The 11,679-nt window shown below is 38.0% G+C and overlaps 1 protein-coding gene across 2 annotated transcripts in view; it reads left to right on the forward strand.

Moving 5' to 3' along the window:
* Positions 1-11,679, forward strand: part of LOC148071731 (ATP-binding cassette sub-family C member 5) — a 35,801-nt gene that overhangs the window by 4,622 nt on the left and 19,500 nt on the right. For both annotated transcript variants that reach the window (XM_087799680.1, XM_087799681.1), the window contains exons 2-7: positions 47-237; positions 1,263-1,418; positions 7,572-7,719; positions 8,399-8,632; positions 9,515-9,688; positions 10,028-10,175. In XM_087799680.1, coding sequence (XP_087655806.1) covers positions 59-237; positions 1,263-1,418; positions 7,572-7,719; positions 8,399-8,632; positions 9,515-9,688; positions 10,028-10,175 — 1,039 coding nt within the window. In that variant the 5' untranslated portion in view covers positions 47-58. The remainder of the gene's footprint in view (positions 1-46; positions 238-1,262; positions 1,419-7,571; positions 7,720-8,398; positions 8,633-9,514; positions 9,689-10,027; positions 10,176-11,679) is intronic.

Consider the following 11,679-nt stretch of genomic DNA (forward strand, 5'->3'; position numbering starts at 1 on the left):
GCTTGCTCAGATTTCAAATGATCAAGCGCTATCGTTGTGTTTCCAGTGGGGGTCAGCCATGTTTCCTGATGCTCTTGAAGCTGCCGGACGAGTGGACGGACTTCCGCTGTCCTCGCCGCAGCCATTGTCTCATCTGGAAGAAGATGAAACGGACACTGCGGTGGAGAAAGGTCCAAAAAGACAGGGCCGCTACAGGAAGAGCCTGCAACTTTTGAAGCCGTTTCGTATCACACAAAAGTAAGGAATATTTGAACGCTTTTGCTTGAAAGACAACATGTGTAAGGCCACTCTTGTAAGAGTTTTGGGTTAATATTGGCTTTTTTTAAGGTAACTATTCTTGGTATGTTGACGACTTTTTGAATTGATGCTTTGCAAAAAGCGATTATTTTGCAACATATTATAAAAATTGAAAACATGATCAGTTATCTATTTAGTCAGAAAACTAGAGTCAAGTTTGTCACGACTCTTTCAAGTTGTATTCTGTCATATTTCTGTTACAAAAGTGGAAAACGAAGAATGTTTTAGGGAGGCTCTGATTTGTTGAGTGTATATTCTCTCGGTGTATGAAAAGCATGTCAGAGTTGTTCAAGGTAAGTCTCTGGGAGATTTTTAGGGTTTGCTGAATGTGCGTCGGATATGTCAATATGGAGAGTGAAATTGCAATTTGAGCATCACTTAAAAAAAACACTTTCCTTTTTAATTTCCAAAGCAAATGCAAGGTTGTGAATTTATCTAAATGGGAATAAAAAACGTGTTTTATTTAACTTAAAGTGAGCCGAACAAGGATAAATGTCGTTCAAGTTCCTACAAAGAAACATTATGAACACATCATTATTTCAGTGTGACTGTTTTGTTTACAATTTTGGGAAAAGCAAAATGCCAATTTTCTAACGATGAGCAGGATGATATCGTTAAAAAGAAGACAGTTAAGCCTTCATAAACACTCATTTGAATATAAGCTCAGGTTTGTTTACCGCTTGTCTAATAGCAGCACTTTGGAGAGCTGGAGGAGACGTGATAAGAAATGGAAAAGTTACCCCTCAGCGACAGACCAGATACATCTTTGATCTCTGATAAACAGACCTTTTTCTTTTCACCGGCTTTTCAGATATTCATGAAGAGTGTGTTAATTGCTGTCCAAACACTGTTGGCATGATCGACCTTTTGCCGACTCTCGCTAGCAAAGGGGCCACTTTGATTCGCCACCCTAGGATCACACCAAACTTTTAGACTTCTCACCCACACCTTCCTCTCTCTTCCAGACACCAGCACCCGGTCGACAACGCCGGCCTATTCTCGTTCATGACCATTCACTGGCTCACCCCGCTGGCTGTGAAAGCCCACAAGACGTCCAGCTTGTCTCTGGATGATGTGTGGGGACTGTCTTGCCATGAAGCCTCTGAAATCAACTGCCAAAGGTGAGGCCATGCTGGGAGTGTGCTGCAGTTTGTGCCAATGTTTCCTCTCTATTGCTGAGCAACCCTGTCAAAAGAAGGAGGAAGTTGGAATAATAAAAAGTACAGGTCAGGAAGTGCCACAAACATAAATCTAAAGGTGTTCTTTAATTTATTACTTCCACTTTCAGTCAGTAATGGAGTTTGTAACTATGGAAACTAATAGGACCCAGCACACTGTCATATATCAGAGCTGTGTATACAAGAGGATTGTCAGCCCAAGTAAAATGTTTGCTCATTAGTTTGCTCTTTCTGTTTAAACAATCTGAAAGCAATAAACTGTCATTGGAGTTCCTGGAATTGGACATGAGCAGGACACAAGTTATTTCCAGTTTCCTGTATTGTTGTTCTATCTGATGAGGTTGCCTACAGGATATCACTGTATTGATCTGTTGACAGTATTTTGCAGTATGAATTGTTGAGAGGTAGCGACACACAATAAACAAAGTACAGGATTAGACTATTTTTAAGCCACAATGTCGGTTCCTAATGATCTAATAACAAAATAATTGCTAGTGTATTACAAAGTACATCCAACATACTGTGCAGATATGGGGGTTTAGATTCCAATATTAATTGATACATATTGTAAAATACAATATAACTTTTAGTAAGATAGATCAGAGATCAAAAAAATGCATGTTACAATGATAAATTGTCTTGGTTTGTGGCCAGGTTACCCACATTCTGGCTCTGCTTTTCCTATACATACTGCGGATAGTAAACATACTGTACATACAAATGTGTTTCGTTCTGCATGTTATGTAATCAGGCTAAAAGGACATGCAACATAAACCATCATAGTGTGGTTTTAATCCGAGTGTATTTACTCTAGCATTCATATACAGTATAAGTAATGCAACTAAGTGCTACACAACTAATCCAAAGTCCATGCTGTCATGAAATCCCTGTAACATGTAAACAATAACATCCATTCCTCTGACTCCAAATCTATATTTACTATGCAAACTGACATGAAATGTTCTGAATAATAATATCAAAAATATCTGAATTTGTTTTCTGTTAAGTGTTCTTAGAATGTGTAGTAGATATTGATTGGTTGATGAAGCCTCATTAAGCAGTATAGGTATATAAGTAGATGACATTTTTTGCTCTATTTTCCTTTGATTTAACAGCTTATCTTCTGAAATTTCACAGTCTTTTCAGTTTTAAACTAAAGGTGCCAACTACTGAATGCTTCATGAAGCTTCATGAAGTTTCATCAGCCTATCCCTAGTAGTGTTACTAAAAGCAGCTCCTCAACCTAAACTAAATCAAATATTTGTTTATGCATGGTTTTGAGTGAAATAATACATCCCATATGGCACACTAAGGATAATAAAATCACTTTTTTGAACTGAAAATGTTTCCCAAAACTTTGGTTAGCTTCTTTTTAGTTAGGAACTTACTACAGTGGCATGCATTTAGCAGTTTGCACATGGATACATCTCAGAGAGCTCCTGTTTGCTAAATAAAAATCATATCTGTTGGGGCTTTTTACGTAAAGTCTGCATCTCTCAACACATGGGCAGAAGTAGAAGTTTTTTCTTCAAGGAGATACAGATAATTCAAATATCAGGAAGTAGATAATAATAGCAAATTACGATTGTAACGTCCACCTAAAACTGTAAAAGCACGACAATGCAGCAGCCTTCACAAAAATGTATTTCATTGCATGAAAAGTGGTTTGTTCAAACATCCCTGAAGACCTTTTGGCTTCAAGCTCTGTTATCTACACCGCGTTTCTTAAGTTTAACACTCAAGGGCTGCTTGGCTTGTTTTCGCGTTTTATACAAATATTATAGAGCCTTTTGACTCCTTCAGTGGCCTTTACCTGCTGTGAGCAAAATACAAAAAACGGTGGTGATTTATCTGTCCAAACAACTGTCAGCGGTGGGAAAACAGCTGCAAGGTCAGCCGTGGGAAAATCTCCATGAGAAAGTCATCCATTGGTCTTGGCATCACTCAGACGTTTGACTGACTGTTCGGTCCCCGTCAGGTCAATGTGAATTTGGAAAGCAAACAAAAGTGCAACTATTACCTTTCATTCTGACACTTTCAAATTTCCACGTTATATTTCACAGTAACACATGAGATGTTTTTTTTCTCACCATAGTTCAGGCTTATTTCTCGTTAATCCATACAAAACAGAGAAGTGCTCATTAGAAAGCTGTAAAACAGAGCAAATGTTTCAAGTAATCTATATTTTTTCAGATGAATAACCGGTAGCTACTTGACAAGAATTTGCACTGTGTTTACTTTCAGCCACTAAAGCATCTACATCTTAATTATATTTATATATTTACCTTTCCTGAGGGGTTGTTCCTGGATTCAAGCATGCTAGAATTACCAGGGATTATTGGTTGCGTTGAGAGTTGGTTAGTGCACGAGTTTCTCGGTTATATCACCAGCTTTACCTGCTCCGTTCTCGCCTCGTGGCTCCCTTGTTATCTCATTATCCGTCACAGACTAGTCTGGGATAAAGTGCTGAGTCTTTTCCGAGTCGTGATGCAATATTTCTATGAATAGACATGATGTCTTTTATTTTGACGTCTGAATTAAAAGAGCTTTTATATAAGTAGCATTCGAGCGTGACTTTTTATGGTGTCTCATCCTCGTGAGGGGAGTGTTTTATTTTTTTTTCATCAGCCTGTGTAGTTAAAAGCCTGTGGCTCAAGGCCTGGATGTTTCGTGCTGCTGCTACTTTCTATTGAAGAGAACATGTAAGAGGACAGCGAAGCACAAAGCTATCACGTTGGAAGAGCAGCAGAGATGTTGTATGCATGAGTGGAGTGGCGCCACTGAAGAAGAGAGAAGGCTTTCGTTTGTGTTTACACAGCAGGAACGCTTACGCAAAACCAAGATGCAACCCGAGATGATGGCGGGAGGTAGAAGGAGAGAAGCTCTATGGGAGAGTTGACACTTGTTGGTGCTCAGTGAGGTGCGAACCTTCGATGTGAGGTCCTGGCCAATGCTCTCTACAAACATCAGTGTGACTTGCCATCTGGCAAATTAAAAACTATGGCTGTTTAGTTTTGTCATTTTGTTCTGGTATATAAAATTCCGAGTGGAGTGAGTTTGCTGAACAAAGAGACACATAAACCTTCACAGATTTTTTTTTTCCTGGATTAAAAAAGGCAATCCTTGAAGCACACAAGGTTAGAGCCTGCATAAACAAAAATAGTTCACCCAAAAATCCATTATTTTCTGCTCACCCTCATGTCGACTAAGGCTTGTCATCATTTTCAGTGTAATTTGTGTCTTTTTGGAGTTAAAGGCAAAAAGGTTGAATCCATTTTCTTCATCCAAAAAGACACACTAAAAAAACGTTCAAATACCTCCATGCAGCTTGTCTCTAATGCCCGTCTTGTATTGAAGCTTTGCCATAAGATATGGTTCACAGAAAAATTAAACAAGGCAATATTTTCATCTCGTTTAGAGGCTAAAGGGCTAACATGCTACACAGAGCGGAAACATTCCGGGTAAATATTGCGCAAGTTCCCAATGTAGACAGTAGACATTGTAACCTTGTTGATATTTAACACAGTGTTTTTTTTTTACTTTTTTTTAGACTTTAGACTAGAGTTTTAGACTCTAGATTTATTCTGAACAATTTCTCATGTTGTGGCTTCAATGCGAGAAGGACAATACAGACGAGCAATATGGAGGTATTTGGATGTTTGTAAGTGTGTATTTTGGGCGACAAAAAGTGAGCCTCGTTCACGACCGTTTATTTTGCCGTTTACTCAAAAACCACACAGATTACTCTTAAGTATGGATTTTGTATCCAATCCTAAACCTAACCTTAACTAGCGATGCAGAGCCTGTGTGTCGTGGCCATGGAAACCACACAGACTGTAGTGGGAGTGATATTTTGATACAATGCACTGATGTTCATTTGATGATAAACATCTTATTGACCTATAACAGTTCACGCTCAGATCCCTGTGGTGTATAAAGAACCTTAAAGTAGTTATTGAGAGGTGGATTCATTCAAACGTTCGCTACTAAATGCCTATGTGTGAAATGTACGGCCCGCCACTGCAATTTACATATGGTATGGCATTTTAATAATTATAACAGAAATAATTTGGGATTTTCATACAAGCACAGCTTGACAATTAAATGGAAAATATATATATATACTTCTATCCAATCAACCATGTCATACCTTGTTATTACTAATGAATATTTGATATTTGTGTAGTAACAGAGATGCTTCTCTGTGTGGGTGATGTTTTAATTCTATATGAATTAGGCCATATATGTTTTTCTGTCAGTTCCTCATCAGTATAATCCATCCATGACCTAGAAAACACTGCAATTCTCATAGATTGTTCCTAGTTTAGTGAAGCATCATTCAATCTGCACTCATTATAACTTTGTGTAAAGGTCAGCATGTTTTGTCACCATATGATGGCCTTGAGACCGTCTTCTGTTGTGACCTGGGGAAAAGTAATACGCCATGAATGCAGTGCAAGACATTTAAATCGAGATGATTTTAGACAGAAATACAAGAGCAAATTGGGAGGGCTTGTTATGATAATTTTACCCTTATAAAAATGCCAACTTTCAAATACATCCAATGATGAGAGTAACTCCCACACAAAGGTAGGTAGGTAGAACTTTATTGAATTTTTTTTCCAATTAGACACAGCAATACAGACGATTATTCATAAAAATAAAAAGAAAGAACAAGATGACATAATCTAAATCTAAAGATACAGAACATAGATCAAAGACAAATAACAAAGACAAAGGATACAAAGATTAACAGAATAGAATGTCAAGAAAAAAAAGATGCTTAAAGTTCAAGACAATTTAAATTATTTAAATTTTTAATTATTAATTATTATTAAATTATTATTTAAATGTGTATATAATCAACTGCTAAAGAGGCAGGGGTGTCAATTTTTTGAATTTAAGGGGATACAACAAGTCCATAAACATGACAGCCTGATTAGCCAATGGCTACCTTTCATCTATATTCCCTGGCAGGTAGAATAAAATAAAATATTAAAACAGGTTTATAGGTAAAGGTAATTAGAAATAACGTTATTGTAATCATTGATTATTGTGAAGTGTATTACTTATTTATAAGTTATTATACATTCATTTATTTGTTTGTTTTTTTACCCTATCCCTTTAAAAATGTATTGTTCTATAGCACATACTTTTAAACGCAACCTCTGAACAAAAACGGTTAATATCTCTTACAAAAAGCTTTTTTCATGTGAACTTGCATCTAAAACGCTCAATTCACAAACACATGCTGAGCCAGGGATTCAACTCCTGCACACAGGGGTCCCATAGAAGTCTCTTTCACAGTACGAGGCACCAGCACAGCATGTGTTGTATGTTTAAGGCGGTGTTTTTCAACCACTGTGCTGCAACACACTAGTGTGCCTTGAGATAATGTCTGCTGTGTCGTGGGAAATTACCCAATTAAACCTCATTGGTTTTAAAAATATATTTTAAATAAATAAATTATTATCTGTGAAAAATGTTGTAACGTTACTGGAGTTTGACTATTCCTCACTTTTTTGCTGCGATCATCTAGGACTCAGGTTTCTTTTTCCTTTTTGGAAAAAATTGAATTAGGTTTATGTTAAATGTGGTATTACTGTGTCTATTGGTAGAGCAGCTTTACTTGCAACTCTGGCAAACAAACAAGTGGAAAGTTGCAATCTTGAAATAAACAAGAAGGACCCGCTCCAGTAGAAGAACTCGCATTTCACCGATCCTTAAAACTCTGCATTGGCTGCCAGTTACTTACATTTTATTTTTCTTCAGACTCCACTGAATGCTTGGACTGGGTTTAGGGTATCATAAAGCTCAGCATCAGTTGGTGAAAATGACATGACTTTACAGTGGTAAAGCTAAGCTTTACTGATCTACCTTTGAACGATTTTGTTTGCTTCTACCAAAGGGTTTCCAATTTATTGTGAAAAAATAGAAAGAGGATGTGAGTATAGGCTACAGAGTTTCATGTTGTTTACATTTTATGCTGTGCCCGGTGCATTTGAAATGTTCAATGGGTTAAAAAACGGTTGAAAGAATGTACTGCTTTAAATAATTAATGAACCATATTTATGCCTTTTTTTCTTTTCCATACAGGCTTCAATCCCTGTGGCGCGATGAGCTGAAAGGAAAAGGCCGCGAGGGGGCATCCCTGACCAGAGTCTTCTGGAGGTTCTGCCAGACCCGCACTTTGGTGGCCATTTTTTCCCTCCTTCTCACAATGGTTACAGGATTTGTGGGCCCCGTGAGTCCACATTTTTCTCTCTCTTTTTAATTCTGCTGACTTGCCCAATAATCTACTCAGCAGGGTGTCTGGCACAGAGTCCCTCGACCTGATGTATTTACTGAAAACCACTTTATCCGCCAGCTCACTTGGCTGTGCAAAACAGAGTCATTTATAACATTGCACGGCTGGTCTGCTTTCACGATTCAATACAATGCATAATGGCTTTAGATATCTTTTTCTTTTTCTACAATGAGAAGCCGCTTTTAGAAGAATATAACTATTATGTAACTCAAATATATGAAGTGTTTATGGTTACATTTCTGGAGACAAATGAAACATTCTGCTTTGGCTGCCCAAGTGCCATTGTGCCTTACACTTTAAGCTGATTATTTTAATGTCATGATTCATGTGCGCTGTGTGCCGTAGACTGCCCACAACTAATAGCATTAAGTGGATTTAGTTCTCACACAATGACTCATGTTCACATTTCAGTCTAATTTATCTTCAGTTTAAGGTCATTTTTGTGAATAAAAATCTCAATGAATATCCTTGAATGAGGCTAATTTATATATATATATATATATATATATATATATATATATTCTCTTCATATTATTATTCTATATTATTTTTGGCATCTTGTCTCTTCTTTACCCTCCTTTTCTTTTTATTCATTCTCTCACTGTTGCTTCCTCAGGCGCTGCTCGTACGATACTTGCTGGAATACTCGCAAAACTCAGAGAGCCACATAATGTACGGCCTTTCTCTGGTCGCCGGCATCTTCCTCATGGAACTGTTACGCTCCTGGTCTTTGGCGCTAATGTGGGCCGTCAGCTACCGCACTGCAGCTCGTCTCCGCGGCGCTGCTCTTACCTTTGCCTTCCACAAGATCCTCCGCCTGCGCAGCACGAAGGACATCAGCCCTGGTGAGGTAGGTTGGAACACCAGTGAGCCCTAAAGGACGTGGCGACATGTGATAAATTAAAAATATGAAGGCAATTAAATTCCCTTTTTTCATAATTTGATAATTGATTTTTCTTCAAATTAAACATAGCTAGCAACACTTTTTAGGGCTATATTTGTCAAGCCTTTACCTCTTGTGTGGCCACTATGATTAAAACAAAACATAATAAGTTTACTTTACAAAACTAGTCCTGCCTTTGTAGTTAATGTTGTGTAATTACACAATCAAAGTTGATTTGACAACTAATATATGAGCCTAAGGGAATCGCTCTTTTTTTCTTGACAATTATAATAATAGATTGTATTTAAAGTTGCCCTCCTGAACAACAAAAAATGTATAAAAAATCAAACTCTTAAAATCATAAAATGTAGCAATAATAAAAAGTTTAGTTTACCTTAATAGAGGTTTTGCTATCTTAGATTTCTTACAAAGAATTTTGTGTCCACTTGAAATTGAAAAAAAAACCCCACCAAACTTTACGCAGTTCGAGAGTAAAACTATAGCAGGTTCTGAGCTGCTTCCTTCACGGTTGCTGCTTTTTCATAATAATTTTATGTAAAGAAACTGCAAATATTACGCTTTAAAACCTCTTCCCAAAATCCATTTTTTGTTTAATAAAGAGGAAACACTTTCAGGGGCTTTTGTTATTTGACCAGCCATCACCTCAAGTGACTTTTAAGTACTGAAAATCCTATTAAAACGAAGACCCAGTGAGGGTGACCCCTCTTATAGGTCCCTGTGTGCCCGTACACTACACTATATAACAGTGTTATCAAACGGGAAGCCTCATAAAGTCAATTTGATTTTATAGTAGAACATTTGTTTACAGCAGCTCCGCTTCTTTCCTAGATGATCAACATCTGCTCCAGTGACGGCCAACGGCTTTATGAGGCTGTTACAGTGGGATGTCTGTTGGCTGGAGGGCCCCTGGTGGGCATACTGGGACTATCCTACACCACATACTTCCTGGGGCCCACTGCTCTGTTGGGGTCTGCGGTTTTCATCTTCTTCTACCCAGCCATGGTAAGATTTCAGTCTGTAGATTGCAGCGCTGCACCATATGTTTTCATCACGTTTGATTCAAGTCGTAATCCTAGCCGTGCGTATCGTCCTCTGGATTTGTAACAGTAAACATTGACTTTTGAGCAACGCCAGAATTCTTCAGATATCAATCTGGGATCCGGTTTCCAATCAGACTCCGCCAGTTGGAGACCCTAACATTGATGTGAAAGGCACTTATCACTCTGTGCCACCAGACAGGCCTCCGCTCCACAGCTAATGCGATGGTGTCTGCTTTCATTTCCTCTCCCGCCGCTTGGTTTTTCTTGTCATCATTTCCTCCCCGTGTTTCCGTCTGGACAGATGCTTGCATCAAGGCTGACTGCGTATTTCCGAAAGAAGTGTGTGGTGGTGACCGACCAGCGCGTGAGGCTGATGAACGAGATCTTGAGCTGCATAAAGTTCATCAAGATGTATTGTTGGGAGGATGCATTCGCACAGAACGTACACAGTGAGTGCTGGTGACGTGTTTTGCTGCATTAGAGACTCTTTTTCTTGTTTATTTAAAGACCTGGAAATTAGAAACTTAATTGTCATTGTGTTGTATTAAATGTAACTCATCCTCTAAGTGAACCGTCACGATAATCCATTTTCATCAGGCGGCTGCCGTCCCCCATAATCAGGGCCCGTTCGATTCCCTTGGACCTGAGGTTAATACTCAGTGTAGGGGGAGCAGGGAGGGTTGATAATACCTGTAACCACAGTCTCGCTGCTGTACTTATCCATGATTAGAAATTGCTTTTCCTCATGGGGTGGTCACTTTGGGATAAGAATCAACGCCCCTCGTTTAAGTCTTAAGTGACCCGGTGGGTTTCGTTTTCATTATCGCCCAGTCATTACCAATTAAAGTGTTAATTGATTGATCGATTTAAACCTTGAAGATGTGATACACATGAGTTACGCAACCACTGTGTGTCAAACTTTAGTTAGAATCACATTGTTTTTTCTAGAGAGTCTTTTATTCGGGGTCTTGACAGTCTATGCAAGCATATCCCAAGTATGACCCAGGGGCCATTTGGAGACCTTAAAGGGTTAGTTCACCCAAAGTTCCAATTTCACTCATTTTCTACTCACCCTCATGTCTGTTAATGGTTTGGATTATTTGTTTAGTTTTTAAGTGAGTCTTTTTGGACGAAGAAAATGAGCTTTGTTTGCGATCGCCATAGATTTTTGCCTATAACTCAAAAGCACACAGATAATAATAATCCCACCCTTTAGTCAACATGAGGGTGAGTAGAAAGTTAAATGTGAATCCCCTTAAGCAGATTTCATGCAGCCTGCAGACTCTAAAATGTATTCAAGTATCTAAAAAATACTCAAAAATATGCTCACAAAAGCATAAAAATAATTTAAAATAGTAAAGTTAAAAATAAAATACAACAGAGTGAATATGCTAGTGTTTATTGAAAGCATTTTTCCTTTCTGTTTGTTAAGAAGTTCTTTATTTTGGATAAATATGTTTTATTTTGAATTTTTCAATGACATAACTCTATATATGTCATGTAGGTCACATTTGGCCTTGTTTTCACTTCATTCTATGTTGCCCTCCTTTCAAAAAACACTCCTAGTGAATTAAGACTTTAAGTAGACTGAAGCAAAAACAAATAGAGGATGCTGAACAAAACACTAGTAGGTAATATTTTTAAAATGTATTTTATTTGTCTCCGTCTTAGGTGTTGATCACTCTCTGTTCTTGATAATGTCCTGGTTTCGGCTAATGCTGTCTTGACTTGGACTCTACCATCAACATCTAAACAAAGTAAAAAAAAAAGAAGAGAATGACACAGCGACAAAAAAAAAGAACTAAACCCCATGACACCCGTGTTGCTTTAGTCAACGAAAATGATGGCGAAATATTGTAAACAAACCCTTATCCTGTTGGGAAAACGAGCGGAGACACAACATTAATGCTGTTTATCAACATTTTGCGTCCTTAAACCCTGTTTCTGTGGCTT

This window comes from Callionymus lyra, chromosome 9 (assembly GCF_982586985.1).
Source record: "Callionymus lyra chromosome 9, fCalLyr1.hap1.1, whole genome shotgun sequence".
In the NCBI taxonomy this organism is placed as follows: Eukaryota; Metazoa; Chordata; class Actinopteri; order Syngnathiformes; family Callionymidae; genus Callionymus; species Callionymus lyra.